The 26214-nt window shown below is 43.1% G+C and overlaps 1 protein-coding gene and 1 pseudogene across 7 annotated transcripts in view; both read right to left on the bottom strand.

Moving 5' to 3' along the window:
- BEND7 (BEN domain containing 7) overlaps nt 1-1024 on the bottom strand; it is a 76845-nt gene extending 75821 nt beyond the window's left edge. For 3 of the 7 annotated variants that reach the window (XM_057542096.1, XM_057542095.1, XM_057542098.1), the window contains exon 1: nt 468-1023. In XM_057542096.1, coding sequence (XP_057398079.1) covers nt 468-528 — 61 coding nt within the window. In that variant the 5' untranslated portion in view covers nt 529-1023. Of the gene's footprint in view, nt 1-467 lie in introns of all 7 variants that reach the window. The other 4 variants (XM_057542097.1, XM_057542099.1, XM_057542094.1 and 1 more) reach the window with 3 other exon arrangements.
- A 17830-nt stretch (nt 1025-18854) lies between these two features.
- On the bottom strand, nt 18855-19469 carry LOC130707709 (ADP-ribosylation factor-like protein 6-interacting protein 1; annotated as a pseudogene).
- Between the last annotated feature and the right edge of the window lie 6745 nt (nt 19470-26214).

Here is a 26214-nt window from a genome sequence, read left to right as displayed (position 1 = left end):
TTTCTCCATCTTCCAAACGCCACCAACACCTTTCTTCCTCCTCTTTGGGGGTTGGAAAACACACCGACCCCCAACCCACCACAAGCACTGGTCCGGGTTGGTGTCCGCACGGCCTGATGGACAGGCGTCCTCCCCCACCCCGCCGCCGAGCCACAGGAGTGGAATACCAAAGAAGGCTCTCCGCGCCCCAAGTGTCATTGTTTGCTAATTTCCTGATGTGCCCTCCGACTTGTTTACGCGGAATCACATCCTGCCTCCCCCCGGCACAACTTTCCTCGCCGCCCGGCGTGGGCGGCCGCAGCCCCCCCTCGGGAGGGGGCCGGGGGGGCCCGGGAGCCCCGGGCCCCCGGGACTTGGCTGCGCGGCCCGGGCGACGGGCAAGGGGCCGGGGGCTGTTTACGCGGCGCCAAGTCCTCGCTCCGCCGCCCGCACGCCCCCCGCCCGGCCCGGCCCGGCCCGCCGCTTACCTCGGCTCACCAGTTTGAAGCTCTGGGATTTCCTGCTCCGCTTCCTCTCCGAGAACTCCATGGTGCAGCGGGCGGGCGGGCAGGGCAGGGGCTGCGGCCGGGAGCGGCCGGCCGGCCGGGCGGAGGGACGGAGGGAGCGGCGGCCGAGGCGGCGGCGGCGGCGGCGGCGGCGCTGGCTCTTGTCACCCGGCAGCGGGAGCGCGGGGACCTAGGTCCGTCTCTTGGATCCGCAGGGGGGAGGCACAGGCAAGGGAAAAACCACTCGAGCCCGCCGGGGGCTGCGGCCGGCGGGGCCCGGCGGGAGGCGCTCTCCCGGGAGAAGTTGCCCCCTCCTGGCCGCCGCTCAGCGCGCCCCCCGACCCCGGCTCATCCCCGGCTGCCGGGCGAGACGCCACGGGAGCCGAACTTTCCGTTGGGGAGCGCGTAGCTGGGGGCGGGGGGGGGGGCGGGGAGGGCGGGCCGGGGCTGCCGGCGCTCTGGGCGCTCGCCGCGGGCCGGCCTGGGCGCAGCTCCGGACGCGGCGGCGGCGGCGAGCGCGGCCCCGGGGACGCGGCGGGCGGGCCGAGGGCGGCGGCGGCGGCGGCGGGGTGCCAGCCGGGTCGGGGCGCTGACCGCCCCCGCGGGAGGAGGGGCGCCGGGAGGAGGCGGCGCCGCCGGGACCCCGGGGCCACCTGCTGGCGGAGCGCGGCCGCCGCCATCCCCGGGGACCCGGGCCGCCGCCACCCACCGGCCTGGCCTCGAGGAGGAGCCGGAGGCCGCGGCGCGGCGCTTTCGGCCCGGCCGGCCGGCCCTCCCGTCCCCCCAGGACCGAGGGCCCTGCGCGGCGCGGGGGTCCGGCCGCCGGCGCCGCGGGGGTCGGCGAGTCGGGGCGCGGCTGCCCGGGGGGCCCGGCTCCGGGCCCCGAGCTCGCCTGCGTCTCCTCGCCGCTCCCCGGGGCCGATCTCGTTCTCAACAGCCCTGCGTGTCGGGGACCCTCCTGGCCAGCCCACTCCCCGCCTTGAGATTCCGGGTGCGCGAGGGCCAGACTCACTGGTTTCAGGCAAGTTTTAGGGGAAAAAAAAAAAAAAAAAATCAACCGAAACCCAAAAACTTACCCATCTGCGCTCTGCAAGGAAAAGAGCTTTCAGAATTGACTGATGAGTCGAGTATGGAAAAGAGTGAGCTTCAGTTCTTTACCCCAATACGAGGAGGGTTGTAGGAAGATCGGGGGTTATGTTCAAGGAGAGAACTTGAAATGGGGGCTTTGGGGAGGGTAGAAGGGGTGAGCGGTGCGACGTCAGGGGGTGCCCGAGCGCTCTGCTGACTCTTAGGGAAGAAATGGCCAAGGCAGGTGCAGAGGGCTATGCCTTTTGATGTGACAATGCCAGAATAATTGGCGGAAACCGAAAGCTTGTGTTAGTTTTTTACAATATTCTTTTCTAGGGAGCTAAGAGCACACCATTGCTTTCTCACAACAACGTTATTGTGGGAATGGAAGAGAATTCTATACCACCTGGGACTGGCGGGACAGAAATGTGATCTGACGAGCTTAAAAGTACCGCCACCAAACTGATCATCTCTAGACCAGAACACAAAGAGAGTAGACAGATGGACAACCCATCCAGCACTGTGACAAGTTCAGGTGGCCTCAAAAGAGTAGAGAGGAATAAGGGGAGAGGGTATGTTGATAAATGTGGTAACAGGTTCCATTGCGAGTCTCACTCAAATGAGACAGCAACCTGAGTAAACATATACACACCAGGAAATTAAATCAAGGAGCAAGGTAACCCAGCAACGAGTGGAAGCAGAGCCTGATATGCCTTCTGAGGTCTTATGTTAGGTGACCTGTATGTGGCAAGTGGGGAGGCTGGTTTTACCTGGCTTGGAGGCGAGAAAGAGGACCGTTCACTGAGTTTGCTAAAGCAAACCCTTAAATAAGAGGTTCTTTACTTTTTTGGTCACTGTCTCCTCAGAGATTATGTTCAGAGCTCAGGGCCTTTTCCAAGAAGATATGTGCAGGACAAAATTTTGTATAGATTTTTTGGAGTTCTAAAAGGTGGGAGAAGGGATTAACGTGATAACAAGGGTTGATCAACTACCCTATTTGGTTCTCTACCATTTTTTCCCCCTCTTTCTTTAAAACCAAGCACCTAAAGATGTTTTGAAGATTTCTAAAGAAACAAAGCGTATGAGGCTGCTCCCTGGCCTGGGACCCTTTCTTTCTTTTTTTGTAATGCCTTTAAAAATGTTATTCCAGGAATTCCCTGGTGGCACAGTGGTTAATAATCCACCTGCCAAGGCAGGGGACACGGGTTCGAGCCCTGGTCCGGGAAGATCCCACATGCCATGGAACAACTAAGCCCGTGCGCCACAGCTACTGAGCCTGCGCTCTAGAGCCCGCGAGCCACAGCTACTGAGCCCCGCGCACTACAACTACTGAAGTCCGCGTGTCTAGAGCCCATGCTCCGCAACAAGAGAAGCCACCGCAATGAGAAGCCCGCGCACCGCAACAAGGAGTAGCCCCCTCTCGCTGCAACTAGAGAAAGCCCGCGTGCAGCAACAAAGACCCAACACAGCCAAAGATAAACAAAATAAATAAAAACAAACAAACAAAAATGTTATTCCGGAAGCCACAAGGCTGAGCACTGTACTGATTGAGGAGCATTTAGGATCGTTCATGCCTTGGAGCATACAATGAGATCTTTATTATGCTTAAGCTATGATAAAATCATTGAAGGTGACATACCAGGAAGCACATCCCTAGGGGGATATTAACAACTTAACATTTTCAGTTCAAGTGGGAATATGAATTCCATTTGCTTAAGAAAATAATTTTGATACAGTTAAGAAAAAATGTTTCATTGTGATAATGTTTTAAAATAATGATCATTCTCCTTGACCCTTTTTCCTGGCTCAACAAAAATGGTGTGTGAGCAAGTTGGTCTCCAGAGGCCATAGGTCAGGCCTGTCCTATTAACATGTAGAGAAAATCAACAAATATTTGTTTATTCTCCACCATGCCTTTATATAACAAAAAGGTATATATTCATAATTAGCATTAAGTAAAGATTAATTATGATGTTTAATTAGAAAGAGATTGCTTCAAGTGGTAGGTAATAGTTGCTTGGGCTGCCATAACAAGATACAGTAGATGGGGTGGTTTCAAAAATTGAAATTTACTTTCTCATAGTTCTGAAGGCTAGAAGTCCCAGATCAAGGTCTGGCAGGGTCAGTTCCTAGTGAGGGCGCTCTTCCTGGCATGGAGATGGCCGCCTTCTTGCAGTGACCTCACACGGTGAAGAGAAAGACAGCTCTGATCTCTTCCTTTCCTTATAAGAACATTAATCCCATCATCAGTGCCCCACCCTCATGACCTCATCTAAACCTAATTACCTCCCGAAGGCCCCACCTCTCAATACCATCCCATTTGGGGGCTAGGGCTTCAACGTAAGAGTTTGGGGACAAGGGACACAGTTCAGTTTGTAGCAGTATTGTTTTTGGTTAATTGAATATAGTTTTTGTGTTGGGGTGTTCTGGATAGTCCTGTAGGAGATGTACTAAGGTCACGTCCCTGTTTCAATAGTTCAAGTTTCCCCACAGGTTTTAGAACCGCAGGTTTACATATTATTAAAGCTCAGGGAAAACTGGTCAAATATTCCATGACTTCAGGTAGGCCAAATATCTTATCATATGACCATTCTAAAACTCAGTTGATTATAAAGATTAAATGTAGATTTTAATCTCTGACATAAGACAGGTAATTTGGCCAGAGAACATTTAAGCAATCTTAACCCTAATTTTTAAAACTCCATTTCTGAAAACTCTGTCCTGAGAGGAATAGCATTATGAAGATCTCCATCTTTATTTACAGCCCTGCTGTCCAATAACAATATAATGCAAGCCATAAATTAAATTTAAAGTTCTGTAGTAGCCACATTTTTAAAAAGTAAAAACAGGTTAAATTTATTTGAATAATATATCTTATTTAACCCAGTATATTAGACATACTATCATTTTGACATGTAATCAATATAAAAATATCAATGAGATCATTTACATTCTTTTTCTGTGTACACTGTCTTGAAAATGGTGTGTATTTTACACTTAGAGGACAAACCAATTCAGATTAGCCAAATTCAAGTATTTAATAGCTACATAAGGCCAGTGCTACCACATTAGGTGGCTCAGATTTAGAGGAATTACATGATTTCAACCATGCTGTGTACATAGATATGACTACACCTGGTTATTGTTTAACCCTCAAAAAGAAGCAGATAAGCAGGATGGTATTAGGGCTTGAGGCTGTTTATAAATCTTTGATTGGAGTCTCTGGAATTGAAAATCCTGTAAGTAGATTCTGAATCCTTCAGGAAGATTTAATAAGTATTAACTTTTCATTTTATGATGATCGCCCTTCAGAAGGGTCATAGAAAGAATAAGAGGCGGCCCTCCTTGAGCCTCAGTTTATCAATTTGTTGCTGGCATAACTCAAGTTTCCACTTTCATTTACTTTATGGGTTTAGCGACTGTAACTTAAAAGACAGGAGGTAGTATCTGTAAGAGATTACTTAAGTGAAAATGAGATCTTGGAATGTGCCACCCAAAATGTGACCTTATATTTATATGAGGCTTCTCTTATAGGAACTCAAGAATACTTACACATTATCTCATGCTCTTAATTGCTATAGGAGGTTGGTAGATATTAATATTCCAATTTTGCAAATGAGGAAAATCAGTTTTCATAAGACCATTTTTTAGTGAAACTCGATTGCCATACCGGTTTCCTGACTCTTAAATATGATACGTTAACCTTACTACCTTTCTGCCATTTCTTTAAGATAAAAATTTAATGCTCTTTTTTTATTAAGATCTAACATATACAGTAAAGAACATGCCTCTTAAGTGTACACCTCAATCAATTTCTTTTGCTTCCGTCTGCATCCGTATAACCGCCCTCCCTCCAGGTTAAGATCTAGAATACTTCCAGCACACCAGTCAGCTCTCCTGTGGGAGCTGCTCCCCTCCCAGCAGGTAACCCTCACAAGGATGCCACAAGTCTAACCTCTACCACTATAGCTTGGTTTCACGTGTTCTTGAACTTCATAAAAATGGCATCATACAGTGTGTACCATTTTGTGTCAGACTTCTTTTTTTCAACATTCGGTCTGCGAGGTTCATTTCTGTTGTTGGGTACAGTAGGAGTTCATTCTTTTTCTTTGCTCTATATTAGTTCATTCTATAAACATACCACAAATTTTTATCCATTCTACTCTTGATGGATATTCTTGTACATTTCAGTTTGTATCTTTTGGTGGACATAAGCACATGTTATCTTGTGTATATGTTCATGAGTGGAATTTCTGAATTATAGTATATATATATATATATGTGTGTGTATATGTTTGGCTTTAGTAGGTACTGTAAAATAGTTTTCCTAAGTAGTTGTACCAATTTGCACTCTCACCAGCAGTGTATGAGAGCGCTAGCTGTCCCTTATCTTCACCAACACTTGGTATTATCAGGGTGTAGTGGTATACCATTGTCTCACTGGGGTTTTAACTTGCAGTGACATTAAGCACATTTTCATGTGCTTGTCGGTCACTTGGACATCCTCTTCTGTGATGGACCTGTTCAAGTCTCTTGGCCGTTTAAAACTTTTTGAGTTGTTGGTCTTTTTCATTAATTTGAAGGAGTTCTTTCTATATTCTGGATATAAATTCTTTGTAGAATATTTATATTACAAATGTCTTCTAATCTGTAGCTTGTATTTTCATTCTGAACGTTCTTAACATTCTGAAATTTAAAGAAAGTGGGTTTACAGTTGACCCTTGAACAACTCCGGGGTTAGGGGCGCTGACCCTCGGCGCAGTCAGAAATCTGAATGTAACTTACAGTCCGCTTTCTGTATATGCGGTTCCTCTACATCAGAGGTTCTGCAACCAAGGATTTAACCAACTGTGGGTCATGCAGCACTGTAACACTTACTACTGGAAAAAATCCAAGTACAGTATGAGTGGAGCCGTGCTGTTAAAATCAGTGTTGCTCAAGGATCAACCGTATAGATCTTTTTATATCACGTTAAGAAATTATTTTCTAGGGAATTCCCCGGTGGTCCAGTGGTAAGGACTCCGAACTTTCACTGCTGAGGGTGTGGGTTCGATCCCAGGTTGGGGAACTAAGATCCTGCAAGCTGCGTGGCACGGCCAAAAAAAAAAAAAAGAAAAATTATTTTCTATATGCATGCTTTTCTTTTAAACTTGAATTTGTCAATATATTAGTTTCCTGAGGCTGCTGTAACAAATTACCACAAACTTGGTGGCTTAAAATTGTGGTAATTTGTTCTCTCACAGTTCTGGGGGCCAGAAGTCAGAAATCCATCCCACTGGGCCAAAGTTCAGGTGGCAGCAGGGCTGTGCTCCCTCCAGAGGCTGTGGAGGGGAACTTTTCTTGGCCTCTTTCTGGGCCTTGCCTCCCTAGCTTCTGGAGGCTGCAGGCACTCCTTCACTTGTGGCCGCATCCCTGCAGTCTCTGTCTCTGTCTTCACGACACCTTCTCTGTGTGTGTGAAGTCTCTACCTGTCTCTCTCTCTTTTTTTTAATAAATTTATTTATTATTTTATTTTATTTTTGGCTGCGTTGGGTCTTCATTGCTGCACGTGGGCTTTCTCTAGTTGTGGCGATCGGGGGCTACTCTTTGTTGTGGTGCGCGGGCTTCTCATTGCAGTGGCTTCTCTTGCGGCAGAGCACAGGCTCTAGGCGCGTGGGCTTCAGTAGTTGCAGTATGCGGGCTCAGTAGTTGTGGCTCGCGGGCTCTAGAGCGCAGGCTTAGTAGCTGTGGTGCACGGGCTTAGTTGCTCTGCGGCACGTGGGGATCTTCCCGTACCAGGGCTCGAACCCGTGTCCCCTGCATTGGCAGGCGGATTCTCAACCACTGCGCCACCAGGGAAGCCCTCTGCCTATCTCTTATAAGGACTCTTATGATGGCATTTAGAGCCGCCCTGATTCTCCAGGGTAATCTCTGTGCCTCAGGATCCTGAACTTAACCACATCTGCAAAGACCCTTTTTCCATATAAGGTCATATGCACAGGTTCCAAGAATTAGGACGTGGGTCTTTTTGGTCTCCTTGTCAGATTGACTCCAGAGCAACTAAACTTCAAGACAAGACGGTGGTATTATAGACAAAGTTCTGGCTGGGAGTTGGGAGACCTTAGTACAACTACCCATGTAAATTTTTAATGTCTCCAGGCCTCAGTTTCTATATCTACAGGAATAACAGCACACGGCTTATTCCCGCTACAAAGTTGTTTGGGTAAAATCCTGCACGTGGAAGTGATTTGAAATATTAAGGTCTATGGTCATGGTTTTAGTCTGTACCATACTTGAGGAGGTGCAATCGAGTACCTCACTTCTGTGTCGCAATTCTCATCTTTGCCACTGAATGAAATTCCTAGGTAAGTAAATTCTTCCTGTGGCATTAGTGGTGCCCAGGCCATAGGGGAAGTTAACCTGGATTTTCTCCCAAACGTTTGAGACAACATAGCATTGAAGTTTGGAGTGTGTCCTCTGGTATCAGACCTCCTGGCTTTGAAGTCCAGCTTGATTGCCTCCTAGCGGCACCATCTTGGCCAGTTCGGGGTCTGATATAATACAGCATCCTCCCAGCGCTATATCGGGACAATTTAATGTGAAGAACTCCTAACCAGTAGAAGGAGCTTAGCTCCTAAACGGGGTGAAAAGCATCCAAGGGGTACAGAGGTTGCAACCACTGCCTCTTGGCTGAAGGAGAGGGGACAATAAAGGGACTTAGGATGAAGGGAGGGGCCCACTCCCACCTCCACCCCCCTAACCCACCCCCAACCCCAAGGCTGGGAGTCACTCCCCTTCCGAGAAGCTGTGGCTAGCTTGTGAACATGTAGCCTGCTAGTGGGGAGAGACGTTCCCGAAGGTGGGACCAGAGCTGGTCTGCAGAAACAGCTCCCAGTGAGGACACTGTGGCCCGAAGAGCAGCTGGACTCCTCCAAGGTAGCCACCGGGCTCCCATGCTGAATACCTGCCATGGAGGGTCTGCCTGGGGCTGTGGTCTTGCAGTGCTCTCTGGCGCCCTCTGTTGACAGCCTCACATTCCGCCAGCCTCCCACTCACAGAAGGGTGGGTTTGGAGCTGAGAGACAATACATTGATAATTGGCAGTTACTTATTGATACTAATCCTCTTAGAATGCCTTATGGTAAGAACTGGAAACTGGGGGTAAGAACTATACCCCCCACACAGAATTATTGTAAAAAGTAAATGAATTAAAGCATGTAAGTGCTCACGGGGACTTCCCTAGTGGTCCAGTGGGTAAGACTCTGTGCTCCCAATGCAGGGGGCCTGGGTTTGATCCCTGGTCGGGGAACTAGATCCCGCATGCATGCCGCAACTAAGAGTCCACATGCTGCAACTAAGAATCCGCATGCCGCAACTAAGAAAATCCCGCATGCCACAGTGAAGATCCTGCATGCCGCAACTAAGACCCAGTGCAGCCCCCCCAAAAAAGCATGTAAGCGCTCAGATAGGGGGTTAACACAGTCTAGGTCAGCTGTTCCAACTGGGTCTTATTTATTACCTCATCCCAGGCCCATGTCATGAGCTGATATCAAGAGAAAAATGGGACACTGCCTCTGCCTTCATGAGCATCATCTTTAGGACCTTAATTAGATGGTCAGATGTTAGATGCTTCCCAGTTATATTTTGAGGACTAATACTATCTCAAAGCCTACCTTTAGGAAATTAAAGAACTTTTTCCCATTCTATATTGGTTTGTGGAGGGAGGGTTAGCTCTTTTTAGCAGAGAAGTACGCATGGTATCTTTCTATTTGATTCCTTAACTAGAGAAATCAGTGCCAAATAAATTAATTTGTTCAACCAATATTTATTAACTTCTACTATGTGGCAGGCAGTATCTGGGCTCCAGGGACACCGAAGTGAACAAGACAAAAGAAAACAAAATTTCTGTCCTCATGGAGCTTAAATTCTAGGTGGAGCTGGGGGAGAGAGGCAATAAAACATATGGCATAAGTGATAAATACTATGAAGAGTAATAAAACTGGAAACAAGAATGAACTTGATCCTTTTTCTCAAGTCTCACTACCTAAAAAGGAGTGTGTGTGTGTGTGTGTGTGTGTGTGTGTGTGTGTGTGTTTTGGTGCCAGTTCCATGTATATCCTGTGATTCTGTATCAGTTGTGGAAGCCAGAAACCCCAGGATCCCAGGAGAGCCTGTGCTGCGAATATTTTCATTTCCACCTAGAGATTTCGGTTAAATTTGAGTTAGGTTCTCATTTTTAGCAGTTTTTTTTTTTAATTAATTAATTTATTTATTTATTTTTGGCTGTGTTGGGTCTTCGTTTCTGTGCGAGGGCTTTCTCTAGTTGCGGCGAGCGGGGCCCACTCTTCATCGCGGTGCGCGGGCCTCTCACTGTTGTGGCCTCTCTTGTTGCGGAGCACAGGCTCCAGATGCGCAAGCTCAGTAATTGTGGCTCACGGGCCCAGTTGCTCCATGGCATGTGGGATCTTCCCAGACCAGGGCTCGAAACTGTGTCCCCTGCATTGGCAGGCAGATTCTCAACCACTGCGCCACCAGGGAAGCCCTAGGTTCTCATTTTTAAATCTTCCCTTCATAATATAAACATGTTCACTTCTTCAGTCAACCCAGACTCATTGTACCAAGTTGCAGAAATACACAGAGGGCCGTAAAGTCCTCTCCTGATTGGCAGTAGCCTTAATTCTCTTCACTGCTAGATTGGTGGTGATTATGTCTGGTGAGTTGCTAAACACAATCTTTCTCACCTGTATGTCTGAATGTCAACATCTCCTTAAATCTGAGTATGTCCTCTGTGTTAAATTCACTTTTTAAAATTCTTCCTCTTTTAAATATTCATGGGAATGGCCGGTCTCCATCCTATGAAATAAAAGTAGAAGTTTTAGACTAATTTTCCATTCAATTCCCCCATTCCAAAGACCTCAGAAACAGGTCTGAAAATTATAGGAACCACAAATTTGAAAAGTGTTAGTTTGATATGTCTGAAATTAATGCTTTAATTTATTCACAGAATGTCTTCACACATCGCTGTTCTCTGTAATTTATACCATATACTGTCTACTCAAGTTAATGTGTGAAGCATGGTTAAATTATGCCTAAAAGGGAATATGAAAACTATCTACAATATGGTGACAGGGAAAGGGTCTAAGTAGGAGTAATGGGGCAAAATTTAAATAAGACAAATTGAAATAGAAATCTCAATAACTGTCAGGTATCAAAGATGTGCCTAATTGGAATAAGTTCTTCAGAAAAAGACTTAGAAACATTTAGAGCAAATCTACTGGAAATGGATTAGACAACATTCTAGAAAATATTTCTATAAAGAACACTTAATTGTACATGGGGCCCAATAACGTGGGCTACGTAATCTAATGGGCTTTTGTGTGTTTCACATCTTCGGTTTACAGTCTTTAGTTAATCATGTCAAAGAAGGTTTGGGATAAAGATCAAATGAACAAATTCTATAGAAAGAAAGGCGTATTTTCTTAATATAATTTCATATGTTCTTTTCCCCAATGTGTGTAACATGCTGACAGGACTTTCATTCATTTTCTGTTGGCTAATTTAATGCTGGTCAAAGTTTGGTAAAGCCACAGCCATACCTCCAGAGTCTGCAGTCTGTTCTCCACTCCCCTGACAGAGTGCTTCGGTCTTTTTCTGAAGGAGTCTGTGTGAGAACTGTAAAGGCAGAATGGTCTCTGTGATTCAGTCTTGTTTGATTTTGGAGATTAATAATACAATGCTAATTACTGTTTGTAAATGTTAGCAATTTGGAGATTACACTCATTAATTCACTGAAACTCCTATCCATGCGCAAAGCACTTGCTTCTAGGTTTTAGGCCCCTGGGAAATACAGATCTGAGAGACCTCTCCTGCCTGCGGTGAGTTTACAGTTTGGTTAGCTGCTAAAATGAGAAAGAGCTGCTGTTTTCACAGGGCGGTCACTTCTAAAACGCTGAATGAAACATAGGAAATGGAATTCAGATGGTGAGTGATTGGGGGTGGGGAGAGAGGAAGTGCCAGAGGAGGCCTCCAGGTTGGCGAGTATGGGTTCATTTCCCTCTGTGATGCTTAACGGACTTGTTTTAGGCTTCTCCAGAGAAACAGAACCAATAGAAGAGCAATAGATATATAGATATACATATACATACTGTGAAAATTAATGAAGGGAACTTCACTGAAATGGAGTTGGGAGGCAGAACAGCGATCACACACATACCGCTTGAGGTCAATACAGATGCCAATAGAAAGAGACCTACTTTGTATCTCCAGCACGAAGTGACACTACTTTAATAAGGCCAGTAGGAGGGAGGAAAATTTTCTCTCTGTCTGGCAACAGCTCAGCCAATCAGAGACTGTTACAACTCAGCCAATGAAAAGCCACTGTACTTCCAACTCCCAGTTTCCTCCAATGGACTCTTTGCTTGTAATAGCCCCTCCCAACTCTCCCTTCTCCTCTATAAAAAGTTTCCTCTCCTTTGTTTTACCAGACTTGCAGGTGGTTCGCCATAGTTGTGTACCCTGAATGGCAATTCTTTGCTGCTCCAGTATAAACCCATTTTCCTGGTAAAATAATTGGCTGCTTTATTGTTTTAGGTTAACAGTAGACATACAGATAAAGAGATTTATGTGAGGAATTGGCACGTGTGATTACGAAGGCTGAGAAGTCCCATGAAATGCATCTGCAAGCTGGAGACCCAGGGAAATTGGTGGTGTAATTCCAGTCTGAGTCTGAGGTCCTGAGAGCCAAAGGAGCTAATGGTGCAAATCCCAGTCCAAGGTCAGGAGAAGGTCAGTGTCCCGTCTCAAGCAGACAGGTAGGAAGCAAAAGGGGCAAATTTCTCCTTCCTCTGCCTTTTTCTATTCAAGGTTCTGTTGAAGCCCTTAATGGATTGGATGATGCCCACCCACATTGGGGCGGGGGATCTACTTTACTGAGTCCACTGATTCAACTGCTAATCTCATCCAGAAACACTCCCACAGACATACCCAGAAATAACGTTCAATCTGGGGACCCGATGGCCTAGTCAAGTTGACACATAAAATTAACCATCATGACTCTGAAGTCATATTTCAGCAGAATAGCATCCTTTCAAACGGAGCGCTGAACGTGCGAAGTCGTTTTTGGACTTCTTCGGAGGAGACATAAACAGCACTGTCATCTGTTACTGCCTGTGCCTTCACTCTGAAGCCTCTTCCTGTTCCACTCCTCTTACATGCTCCGAATACCTCTTCCCATTTCCCTGATCTGTTCTCAGGGAAGCTCTGCTTTTGCTCGGGCTGAATCTTATCATTAACTCAAACTCACCTGGGAGCCCCCATCCTATTCAGGCAACAGGGGATAGTTGTGCGTGCAGGAAGCTGCTTCTCACTCATTACTTTCCATAGCTACTGCTGCCCCTAAACTTGTACGGGCTCTGTTCCATCCTTGCTGGGGGACCAAATGGGCTCATTTCACCTGTGAAATCCTTTGTAGTTAAAACCTTTGCTCAAGAATGCTTTGATGAGATCTGTATCTAGTGGAGGTAATGTAGCAATAGTTTTTAAAACAGCAAAGCAAAACAAATAAATTGGATATCTGCCATGAAACGGGTAATTTGGTGATTCTTCTGGTTTTATAATTTGATTATTAGTAATCAATAATCTATATAGATACATCTATACAATTCTAATAATTTTTACTAATTTAACTGAAATAGTGTATAAGTATGTAAAAATATATTCCGTATTTGCTTCTAAAATAATGATTTAGCCCTATGAAGTGACACTGCAATAGTTTCATTTTCTGAAGAATTAGGGTGAAATTTCTTTTTTTTTTTTTCTTCTTTTATGAGAATGATCAGGATTGAAGATAGGAAAGTGAGAATTAGCCAGATTAGACTGTAGCTGACTTGGTCTCTGTCTGTAGGACACCAATAAAACATTTCCAGCTACTTAAGCATCTTAATGCTGCAGACTCCCTCTGTCTAATCTTGACGTTTTCAGAGACTGCTTTTTTGATATTTTGATGTTTCAGGTATATTTTCTTGTGGGCAACTCAAGAGGCAGTATATACCTAGGAATTCCCACTTTTAAGCCTAAGGTTTTCACTCTTGGTTGATTATCATAAATTAGGGTTACCAGATCTAGGTAGCAGCAAACAATCAAACAGGAGCCCCCAGTTAAATTTGAATTTCACGTAAAGAATGAATAATTTCTTAGTATGTCTCCAATATTGATGGGATATACTTATAGTTTATTTAAAAATTCATTCATTCTTTATGTGAAATTCAAATTTAACTGGGTGGCTTATATTTTATTTGGCAATCCTATCATTAACAGGAATTTCTGTTCTGGCAGCTTCCCTACACTTCAGTCTCCACAACTTCACCCAGGGTTCAGAGTCCAGAGAGAAAGGGAGGGTATGGGGATGTAGGAGGGTTCTTGGCACTTTCTGGAGCTTTAAACACCATCTTAGGCCTAGAAAAGTGGTGCTGAGGTATCCGGAAAAGGAAGAGGTCCTCAGGAATGAGGCAGCCCCAGACATGAGAAAGCTCCTCGTAGGACTGCTTACCCAGCCATTGAAATCAATACCAATTTAACCAGCTTCCAGCAGGGCTGCAGCAATATTTATCAGTGAGTATGTTCCCTGAATTGTTCACCTGGGCGCTATAGCCAGGCCATGTTGTACCTGATGATGTCCTAACAGTATATCTGGTTAAGGTTGCCCATCAGACTGTGTAGTAAAACGTAATTCTGCCTGTAGGTTGTTGGTATGACAAGAGAAAAAATACTTGAGGATTCACAGCCTCTCCCGCTTCTCACCTTGGCAAGGAGAATCCTGTCTTCACCGACACTGTGTCTCTGGTCCCAGGTTGCCCTGCACCAGGTTAATGGGAGAGGGAGGGAATGAAATGCAGCTGAGGACAGTTCCACCGATCTCAGAAAGTGACGAAAGGAGAAAGGAACAGATTCAGAAGATGAGAGTGGTAAGGCAGAAAAGGAAGAAGGTCCTGTGTGTGTGGAAGGGGGGATATGAGACAGAGGGGGAGAGGGGAGTTTGGAGGGGAAATGTAGAGAAAGAAGGGAGTCTGGAGGCACTGTTCCTGTGGGGCTCAGTGAAGATTTCAGAGAGGAGAAAGGATTTTCAAGAAGTTTTGCTGGGGTTTGTAAGATCTGTCCCCCTTTTGACATTTTCTGAGACACTGTGGTTAATTTTTTTTTTTTATGAATTTATTTATTTATTTTTGGCTGTGTTGGGTCTTCGTTTCTGTGCGAGGGCTTCCTCTAGTTGTGGCAAGCGGGGGCCACTGTTCATCGCGGTGCGCGGGCCTCTCACTATCGTGGCCTCTCTTGTAGTGGAGCACAGGCTCCAGACGCGCAGGCTCAGTAATTGTGGCTCACGGGCCTAGTTGCTCCGCGGCATGTGGGATCTTCCCAGACCAGGGCTCGAACCCGTGTCCCCTGCATTGGCAGGCAGATTCTCGACCACTGCGCCACCAGGGAAGCGCCCAATATTTATATTTATCTAATGACCTTTTGCTGTCACAGTGCTGTTTCCTCGGGATGTGAGTTATCCTCGGGTACCCCTACATACAACCTAGCTTATGCTATTCATACAAAGTGAAGAGGGGGGAAAGCAGGGCAGTAAGGATCCACCAAATTCTCATCAAAAAAACGTTGGGCAGCAAAACTGTAAAACTAGTGCCTCGTTTATTCCATCTTTATAAGATTCCCTGAGAGCACTGAAACAGTTATTCTCAACAGGAACATTAAAAAATAAATTGACATCATCTTTTCATGTCTTCATGACACTGTGGATTTCCTCTTTACCTCCTTTCCTCCCTTTCCCCTCATATAGATAAATATATGTGTGACCATGAGATAAACATATTTTTGTCATGCATAGTAGAACTTACACTCCAAATTAATGGAATTTTTTTCCCCGAAGTTGTCGACATGGATGTTGAAATCTTTGCATTTAGGCATCATTGCATTGCATTGCATTTGAACATTGCCTTGTTCAAAAACACTGGGATCCCTGTTTTGGAATTACCTTCAGAGTTTACGTCAAATTGTTTTGATTGTTCTCAGTAATGGAAAATCTTCATCCTTGAAGATGCGTTTGACTTTTGGAAACAGCCAAAGACAATTTGGAACATACTTTGATGGGTAAAGTATGTAATCATAACAGGTAACACTTTTGGATAAAAACAAAGTAGCAAAATTAATGACACTTTTTGTATAGCTCCTCAACTGAAAATAATTATAAAAATAAGTCATTCTAAATTATTTTTGAGCAATGGATTGAGTTAAATGAAAGTGTAGTCCCCCACAAAACTATTTTAAAATAACCGTTTGTTTGGAACTGTGTTTATTCATTTGTTTATTGATCCATTCATTCAAAATTCGTTCAATAAACATGCCTCATGGACCTACCCAATCTTAGATATTGGTTTTGAGAATACCAAGATAAAAAGACTTAGTTCTTGTTCTTAGAAACTTCTAATTCCATTGGAAAATTGATATATAAATGCACAATTAGAGTATACATATCTGAAACCTTTGATGGGTTTTGGAATTCAGAATATTTCACATTTTTGCAAAGATGGGATTCCAGTTACTACGGCTGCGGAACAATTACCCCAAAACTTAGTGCCCTAAAGCAACAAAAATGTTTATTTTTCTCACATATCTGCATTTTGTGCAGGGCGTGGTGGCACGACCTTGTCTTTGTTCCATTCGGCCAACAGTTGGGGCACCTGAATGCCAAGGGCAGGCAACATCTGAAGGCATCACTCACTCGCATATCTGGCAGTTGATGCTGGCTGGTGGTTGAGACCTTAGCTGGGGTTGTGGGCAAGAACACCCACAAGTGGTCTTACCATGTGGCTGGGCTTCCTCACGATATGGTGGCTGGGTTCCAAGGGAAGAATTCTGAGAGAGAGGAGAACTGGCAGAAGTTCTTGCATATCACCTTTTATGACTTTGCCTTGGAAGTCAATGGGTGTCATTCATGGCTTTTACTCATCAAGGCCATATTAATGTTACTCTCATTTTAAGGGGAGAGGAAATAGACCTCACCTCTTGATGAGTAGTGAAAGTTCTAGAACTTGTGGGATGAAAAATATTGCAGTAGCCATTTTTGGAATGGGCCTCAGGTGCATATGCTACATGTTACATAAGAACACCAGTAAGGTCTGAGGCTTCACTCTAATGAAACTCATTAATATTTCTGCAACAAAATTAGTGAATATTCACACGAGGCAGAATCAATTGAGGTTATAAATACAAATAGTTCAGTTTTGGCCCTCCAATGAGTTACCAAAAAATATTTTCATTAGATTTTTCTGGATTTCAGACTTCCCAGTAAGTGACTTTTGATCTGTAATCTAATTTGTGCTGATGGAGGCTATAGATATTCATGACACACTGGGAAGAAAAGATTGCAGAAGGACTGGGGGGTGGGAGGGTAGTGGTAAGAAATCTTCACAGAAGAGGTAGCTGTAAAAGGAGTTAGTTAGGATGGACCTTCCAAACCAAAGAACCAGTGTATGCAAAGGAATGGAAGTCTGAGAGAACGTGGCATGTCTGAAGAAAAGTAAAATTTTCAGAATAGCTGGAATATGTACATGAGAGCATTAGGGGCCAAATCATGAAGAGTCTTGGATACCGTATTATAGAATTTGGGCTTCATCTGGTAGAGACAATGTGAGTCCGATTAAGGATTTTTTGTAACTTTTAATTTTATATTGGAGTATAGCCGATTAACAATGTTGTGATAGTTTCAGGTGCACAGCAAAGCGACTCAGCCATACATATACATGTATCCATTCTCCCCCAAACTCACCTCCCATCCAGGCTGCCACATGACATTGAGCAGAGTTCCCTGTGCTATACAGTAGGTCCTTGCTGGTTATCCCGATTAAGGATATTTTTGGGGGGTGGGGGGATTCCAGCTTTTTTATTTTTCCCCTTTTACACAAAACAAAGTAGAAGAAATAATACAGGATTAAAACGGCAAAAGTAGTTAATTGGTAGAGCACACATACACACAAAAATCCAGATAGGAAGACAAGCTTATTTACAATGAGGAAACACATGTAAATTATGGTAGTTTGTATACGAAACATTAAAAAAGAAGTCAAACATATGCTACATGGGTGCCACTGTTACAGCAATATTAAAGGGGAGAAAACAGCACTTATTTAGGAACAGATATACCACAAGGTCCAGGTGTTACAGCATCAGTGCAATAAATTCACAAAACTTTATTACAGCTAGTTAATCAGTTTAAGAATTGTTCCCAAATATGTCACATTTCCAGCCCTCAGAGGTTCATTCTTACAGATTTCAACCACTCCATCTATGGGGACAAAAAGCAGCCAGTGTTACCATAAAATGAGAATCTTGAGGCTTACCTTTAAAGGCTTATTCTGGTCTTGAAGAGCTAGTAGGATTTTCTACTGAAATGAATTTTACTAAACACAGGATGAGTTTTGTTCTTTATTGGCTGGTCTTGGAGTGAAGGCCATAGACATGACTCTTAACTTATTATGTACTTTAGTTTCAGTTAGCTGAAAATCTGAAATTAAAGGTATGCTAAAAATCCTAAATACCATCTTGTGTAAGCCTGCTACTAAAAAGCCTTTAAGGATGTACTAAGTTCAAGTTTAAGTGCAAGGGAACAAGAGTTCTAAGCCTGTCAGATTCCCCATCTGGGAGGAAGGATCAATGTTTCCAACAAATTGCTACATTCTGCACAAGGGACAAGCCAACACATACTAGGCCATGGAATTACTTTCATTTTATTCCACGAGGATTCTTCTCCCAGGGTATCAAGACAGAATGAGGAATGCATCTTAATTGGTCTCTTCATCAGAAGTGGTAAACTTGGTTTGTATATTCACGAAGCCAGACAGTTGTTTAAGCAGAGTGTGGAAGCAGACAGTAGAACAAGCTTCCTGTAGCCACAGACCACGATCTTGTATCCAGCTAAAGCAAAGATCAACTTGAACAGTTCTCCCAAGCCACTGTTAACTGTACTAAAGGATGAACTTCACCACTATATTATTTTTAAAGTAAGAGTTCAGTTAACCCTGGGTGAGAAAAACCAAGACAGGTGGTAATGATGAATGAGTTGTCCATATAAGGCCAGCTGATGAGAACACACCCATGAAGACACTGGGCATAAAGCCTTACTTGGCAGGTTGGAATTTCTACTAACTAAGGGCAGAATGAGGGACAGCAAAAGCTACTTCTATAACGTTTTAGTATCCAGACAGCATAACAGACACTGTCCCCAAGGACAACGTATACGCCGTTAATCACACTGAACAAAGCAGATGCATTATTCATTTTTCTTTTCTTTTTGTTTGAGAAGCTTGTTTCTCTCTCTTTTGGCCATTCCAATGTGCTTCAGAATGATCCCATGTTGGTTTAGTCCAGGAAGCAAGAGTAAGAAAGTCACTCTCAGGAGGGTGAGAAGGAGGTTGTGGACTTGCTGTCCCACCCAAGCAACCGCAGCAAGAGAAATGATCATGGTCATGAAGTACGTTTTAGGCTTTTCTTCCTTTAGTGTAAAGAGGCGTTTCTACCAGCCCACAGCTCTGCGTCGAGTTTTTACTAGATTGCTGCAAATTCCATGGAATCTCTGCTGTTGCTCAGTGGTCCATTTATTGGAGCCAAAAATTCTAGGCGCTAGAATGGGAACAAGGTAGTCAGCCAAGCACAGAAACATAACAAAACAGGAAACACCTGACAGAACGGATGGATCTAGATAGTAGATAATCAGAAACTCCAAAGAAACCACACCCATGATGGCAGGGGGAAACCAGGCTCTTTCCCACCGGAGGACTTTATCTGCCATCAGCATCACTTCTCCCCATCCTTGCAGCTGCTCTTCCAGACTTGCAGTCCCTGCGGCCAGCTGGTTGGTGCTGCGATTATCTCCTTCTGCCATCGTTCCCGAGGTGCCCCCTCAGTGAGCGCAGGACGCCCCCCAAAACTGGCCTTCCTCAGAGCCACTCACGACAACCCTAGTGAGAGCAGGATTTTTAAAAATATTTATTTATTATTTATTTAATTTATTTATTTAGGCTGCACCAGGTCTTAGTTGTGGCATGCAGACTTCTTAGTTGCGGCATGCGGGCTCTTAGTTGTGGCATGCATGCGGGATCTAGTTCCCTGACCAGGGATCGAACCCCCGCCACCTGCATTGGGAGTGCAGAGTCTTACCCACTGGACCACCAGGGAAGTCCCTTGATAACAGATTTTAAGCAGAAGAGGGATGTGATCATATTTGCCCTGAGGAATGATTATTTTGGTGACAGATAGTAGATCAAGGGGGATGAGAATGGAATTCACTTAGGAAGCTCTTCAGTGGGCAGCTGCAATTGATGATCGCCTGAAATAGGAGCAAGGACGAACTGTTGCATTTAGCTGCCGTTTCTTTTTGTTCTACAGATCAGAGTAAATCGAGAAAAGCACAATGTGGAGATGGACATGAGATGTCAGACTGTCCCTTTTCTAATTCAATTTTTTGTCCAAGTAGTGCATATGTCTTCTTTACGATGTGAAATAGCATAAGGCATAGAATAAAAACCAATGTGCTCTGTACCACATCTCATTACCCCTGGTCTTGTTCCATCAAGGCTCCCATTTTCACTCCTGTAAATGGTTTCTTTTGGGACTTACCTCCATGATCTAAGTAATGTGTTACATCTGTTACAAGTAACAGAAAAAAACAATTGAAAATGACTTAAATAATAACATTTATTCTCAAATAACAAGAAATTCAGATTGGACAAGCTTCACACAGATGCTGTCTGCCTGCGTCTCAGCTGGCTCCCCCCATGATCATAAGATTGAGTCTTTGGTTCCAAGAGTCACATGGGAAAAAAATCCAGTGGAAAACGAAGAGAGACTGTTCTTACTGTGAGTCTTTGTTTTCTTTAGTTCATCAGCAAATCTTTATCAGAAGCTCTCCAGCTCCCTTCGCCTCCCGCGCCTTTGGCTGATTTGGCACACGTGCTGGATTACCTGTTGTTGACTTGGCCTTGTCACCACCCCTTCTAAGGTCTCCTTTGCTCTGAAGAGGAGAAGGCAGGAGCTACATTTGCTAGAATCCCCTTTAGCGTATGGTTCCAGACTAGAGCATGTGGGCAGGAGGCACCCTTGAGTCAGAGTGATGGAGAGGCCATTATTCTCCATCTGTTTTAGCCAGAACTGTGAGAGGATGTGATACTCAGAGAAACTTCAAGGTGAGTTTTGAGAGCAGCCTGCTTGAGTGCTTCAAGTTGAGAAGGTCAGTTGTGATTTATCTGACCACTGCTCCCTTAGGCCTTTTTTTTGGGTAAACCACCAGTTCCCTATATTAGAACCCTTTATATCTAGCCTGCAGAGAGTAGCTTCTAGTTTCCTGACTGAGAGATGACCCTTCCTAAACATATCATTGAGGCAGGGGAAATGAATTACAGCACTGACATAGACAAATCAGGATTTACCCCCAGAGATACATGGGAGGAGGATGGACATTTTAATAAAATTCCTATTCTACTAACAAAGAAAACTGGGATGGGGAAGGGGGTGTGATTCCGGCATGGAGCAAAATAGTAATACTGGGAAATTCGGCTCCTGGGAGTGGTGGATTAGCTTGGTTGGACTAACCTTCCCACAGATGACAATGATAAAATCTGGGTGAAAATATTAAAAATGAACTCTCTGAAGACTAATTGTCCAAATTCAAGGAAAAGGAGAAGAAATATAGAAGAAAAATAAACAGATCCTCAGAGAGCTGTAGGACGATACCAAGCAGTCTAATCCATGTAACTAGAGTGCCAGATGGAGTAAAGAGAGAGAAGAGGGAAGAAAAAATATTTAAAGAAATAATGGCTGAAAACCTCCAACTTTATTAGAAACACTAACTTATGGATCCAAGGAGATCAGTGAACCACAAGCAGAAGAAATACAAAGAAAGCTACACTAGACCCGTGACACACTGCTGAAAGCTGAAGAGAAAGGAGCCAGGAGAAAATACAACCTATACATTACATAAAGAGAAACAGTAACACAAATGATGGCAGACTTCTCATCTGAAACAATGGAGGCCACAAGACCGCGATACACGCCCAGATTCCCTCAGTGAAAAACTTGCTGCCCCACCTGCTGGCAGACAGCCTTCAGTTGTCAGCCTCTTTCAGGCTTTGCCTCAGCCGTAGAGAGCTGCCTCGCTCAAGGTCATGTCCCTTCCTGGAATGCCTACAGCCAGTGACTGATCAATGCAGGAGTATAAAGAACTGACCATCTTGGCGCAATACAAGACGATCCAAAGAGCCATCCCTGCTCCAGATCTCCCCCAGGGGGTCAGCTGAGGCTGTTATAGGGCGTGCATCACAGCCCAACTTTGCCTTTTCGCTACTCTTGCTTCCTTCCCCTTTCCAAGCTTTTGATACCAAGGAAACTCCTTAGTAAACAAACTGCTGGATAAACTCTATTTCAGAGTCTATCTCCCAGGGAACCCAACCCTTGACAGCAATTGAATAATGTCCTTAAGTACTGAAGTAAATAAAACTGTTAACCCAGAATTTTATGTGTAGCAAAGTTATCTTTCAAAAAACGAAGGCAAATAAGGATATTTTCAGATTGGGACTTCCCTGGTGGTCCAGTGATTAAGACTCTGAACTTCTAATGCAGGGGGAGTGGGTTCGATCCCTGGTTGGGGAACTAAGATCCCACGTGCCATGCGGCATAGCCGGAAAAAAAAAAAAAGATATTTTCAGATAAAAGTTGAGACTATGTATCACCAGCAGACTTGTATATTTAGTATTTCTTATAGAAGTACTAAAGGGAATTTTTCAAGTGGAAGGGAAATGACACCAGATGGTAACTTGGATTCAGTGGATGCAATAAAGAGCACAGGAAATGGTAAGTATTTGGGTAAATATAAGGGTATGTACATATTTTCTTTTGTTTTCTTAACTTCTTGAAAAGTCATATGATTGCATACTGCAAATTATAACTGTGTTGTCGGGTGTATAATGTAAGTAGGTGTAATAAATATGAGAATAATTTTATGAAGTTTGGGGGAGTAGTAAATAAAATTATAGTAAAAGAAGGTTGCTATATTTTATGTAAAGTAGTACAATATAAACCCTAAGTAGATTGTGACAAGTTGAAGACGTATACTGAAATCTTTAGAGCAAGTACTAGAAATAATGTAAGATATATAGCTAAAAAGCCATCAGAGAAATCAAAGTAGAATACTATAAAATGTTCAAATAACCCAAAAGAAGGCAGGAAAAGAGGTACAGAGGAACAGAGAATGAATATGACAAATAGAAAACAAACAGCAGAAAGTATATTAATGATAGTGGGTATTATGTTTCTTATGGTCAGAAAAGGGAGTTTACAAATATAAAAGCAGGAAACTAGAATGAACCAGTAGTATTGGAATTCACGTGAATCAATGGCTTTCAATATACATAAGTAAACACATAAATATAGACGTAATATGTGTATGTATGTACATATATACCTGTATATATGTCCATGAATATGTGTATATATGTGGATATATATATCCATAGACACACACACCCATGTAATTTCTAGCTCTGATCACAGACAAGGCTCAAAAGCATCAACATCCTAATGGCAATGAGCACATCTAAAGGCCTAATCTTGACTTCTGAAAACCATTCTCAACCAAAAGAATCAAGGCTTTTTGAATACATGACTGATCTGAGGACTGGGGTAGGGAATGTACAAAATGAGCCTGGAACGTTTTGTGCCAGAAAATAAGTAAATCTCCATAGAATGGTGGGAATCAGTCAAAGGACAGAGAATCCAGCTTGGATGGGCTCCCACTGGCAAAATCTGGGACAGTATGACATCAAAATAAATAATAGTAATGAATTAGAAGCCATTGAATAAAACAAGAATCCATGAATCCACATTTGAAATACATAAATATGTGAATGAGTTGAAAGTTAGATGAGGAACAGATATTTACATAGTCTGAAATTACCTACTCATAAAGCACTTATTAATTACAAAGGGAAAAAGTAACTTTACAGTGGAGAAGTGTGGCAGACATCATCTTAATCAAATGAGCAAAGATAGCATCACTAGTAATGGGACAAATGGAAGTCAAAACCACCTGACGGGATGCAATGAGAAAAACACACACAGCATCACTTCTGCAGTCCTCCTGTCAAGGATTCATTAGCTGAATCTAACTGAGGGACGTTCTACAAAATAACTGTTCTGTAATCTTCAGAATTGTCAAGGTCACGAAAATCAAGGAAAGACTGAGGAACTATTCTAGACTGAAGGACACTAAAGAGATGTGACAAACAAATGCAATGTACGTATGTAACTCTGGACTGGCTCCTTTTGCTTTAAAGGATGTTATTGGGACAATTGGTAAAATTTAAATGGGGTAAAAGGATTAAATAGTAGTAATGTAATAATGCGAACTTGCTGATTTTGACGAAGGTGTTGTGATTATGCCGGAGAATATCCTTTTCTGTAGAAAATACTATTTGGGAGTAAAGAACATGATATTGGCAACTACTCTCAACTGGTTCAAGTGGGGGAATGTACTTTGTACTTTACCTGCAACTTTTCTTAAGTTTGAGATTGTTTCCAAAATAAATAAATACCCACTTCTGAAAACAAAATAAAACCTGTGAGATACCATTCTAATGGCTAAAATATATTAAAAAAAATTGATGATGGAAAATGTTGAGAGGAGGGTGTGAAGCAACCAGAGCTCTCAGAAATTGCTGACAGTAAAATGTAAAATTATAAAATCACTTTGGAAAAGGGTTGATAATTTCTCTCCTAGGTATATACCCAAGAGAAACGAAACTGTATATCCACTCAAAGACTTGGACTTGAATATTTGTGGCAGCTCTCTTCATAATAGCCCAAATCTGGAGAAAAAATATCTATCTGTAGGAAAATGTATTAAAAATTGTGATATACAGTGTAATACTGCTCAGTAATCAAAAGGAATGTGCTACTTGTACATGCAGCATTATGGGTGAATTTCACAGGCATTATGCTGAGTGAACAAAGCTGGAATACATACGATTTGATTCCATTTATATGAGGTTTTAGAATAGACAAAACAAATCTATGGCGGAAAAATCGGAACAGTTATGTAGAGGGGCAAAAGACCTAAAATATCCAAAGCAATCTTGAAAAAGAACAACACTGGAGGTGTTCCTCAGTTGCCTAGTGATCATGGGCTGTCCTTTTGCATTTAAAAGTAAGGTATTTAAACATATGACCCAGCAATCCAACTATTGGGCATATACCCTGAGAAAACCATAATTCAAAAAGACACATGCACCCCAGTGTTCATTGCAGCACTATTTACAATAGCCAGGTCATGCAAGCAACCTAAGTGTCCATCGACAGATGAACAGGGAACTAAAATCCCTCATGCCACGTGGTATGGCCAAAAAAAAAAAGAAAAGAAAAAGAAAAACAAAGACTAAAACGTGATCCATGAAAGAAAAAATTGATCAGTTGGACTTCATTAAAATTTTAAAAACTTCTGCAAGGGACACTGTTCAGAGAAAGAAATGGCCACAGATTGGAGACAATCTTTGCAAAACACATACCTGTTAAAGGACTGATATTCACAAGATATAAAGAACTTTTAAAACTCAACCATAAGAAAACAATTCAATTTGTTTTAATGGGAAAAAGATCTGAACAGACACCTCACCAAAGAAGATATACAAGTGGCAAATAATTATTTGAAAAGGTGCTCAACATCATATGTTATTAAGGAATCAGAGATTACAACAATAAAGCATCACTATGTACCTATTAGAATGGCTAAAATCCAAAACACTGACACACCAGTTGCTAGTGAGGATGTGGAGCAACAGGAACTAATTCATTGTTGGTGAGAATACAGCCACTTTGGAAGACACTTCAGTAGTTTTTTTATTTGTTTGTTTTCATAAAACCAAACATAATCTTACCATATGATCTGGCAGTCATGCTCCTTGGTATTTACCCAAATGAGTTGAAAACATTCTCATGAAAACCTGCCCACAAATGTTTTCAGCAGCTTTATTCATAATTGTCAAAACCTGGAAGCTCTTCAGTCAGTGAATGGATAAACAGGCTGTGCTACATTCATACTATGGAATATCATTCAGTGATAAAAAGAAATGAGCTATTAAGCCAATGAAAAAACATAGAGGAAACTTAACTTCATATTGCTAAGTGAAAGAAGCCAATCAGAAAAACACACCCTGTATGATTTCAACAGTATGACATTCTGGAAAAGGCAAAATTATGGAAACAATAATAATATCAGTGGTTTCCAGGGGTTAGGGGAGGGAGAGAGGGATGAATCGGTGAAGCCCAAGGGATTTTTAGGGCAGTGAAATTATTTTGTATGATACTGTAATTGTGTATACACGTCATTATACATTTGTCAAAACCCATAGAATGTACAACACAAAGAGCTACCCAGAAGGTTAACTTTAGTTAATCATAATGTATCCATATAGGCTCATCGACTGTAACAAATGTACCATACTAATGCAAGATGCTGATAGTAAGGAAAACTTGGTTGGAGGATTAAGGGGGTACATGGGAACTCTGCACAGTCTGCTCATTTTTCTGTAGCCTAAAACCGCTCTTAAAGAATAAATTCTATTAATTTAAAAACTAAAGAAAAA

Source organism: Balaenoptera acutorostrata, chromosome 3 (assembly GCF_949987535.1).
Source record: "Balaenoptera acutorostrata chromosome 3, mBalAcu1.1, whole genome shotgun sequence".
Taxonomy (NCBI): Eukaryota; Metazoa; Chordata; class Mammalia; order Artiodactyla; family Balaenopteridae; genus Balaenoptera; species Balaenoptera acutorostrata.
The sequence above is the reverse complement of the archived record's forward strand: the minus strand, read 5'-3'. Positions and strand labels throughout refer to the sequence as shown.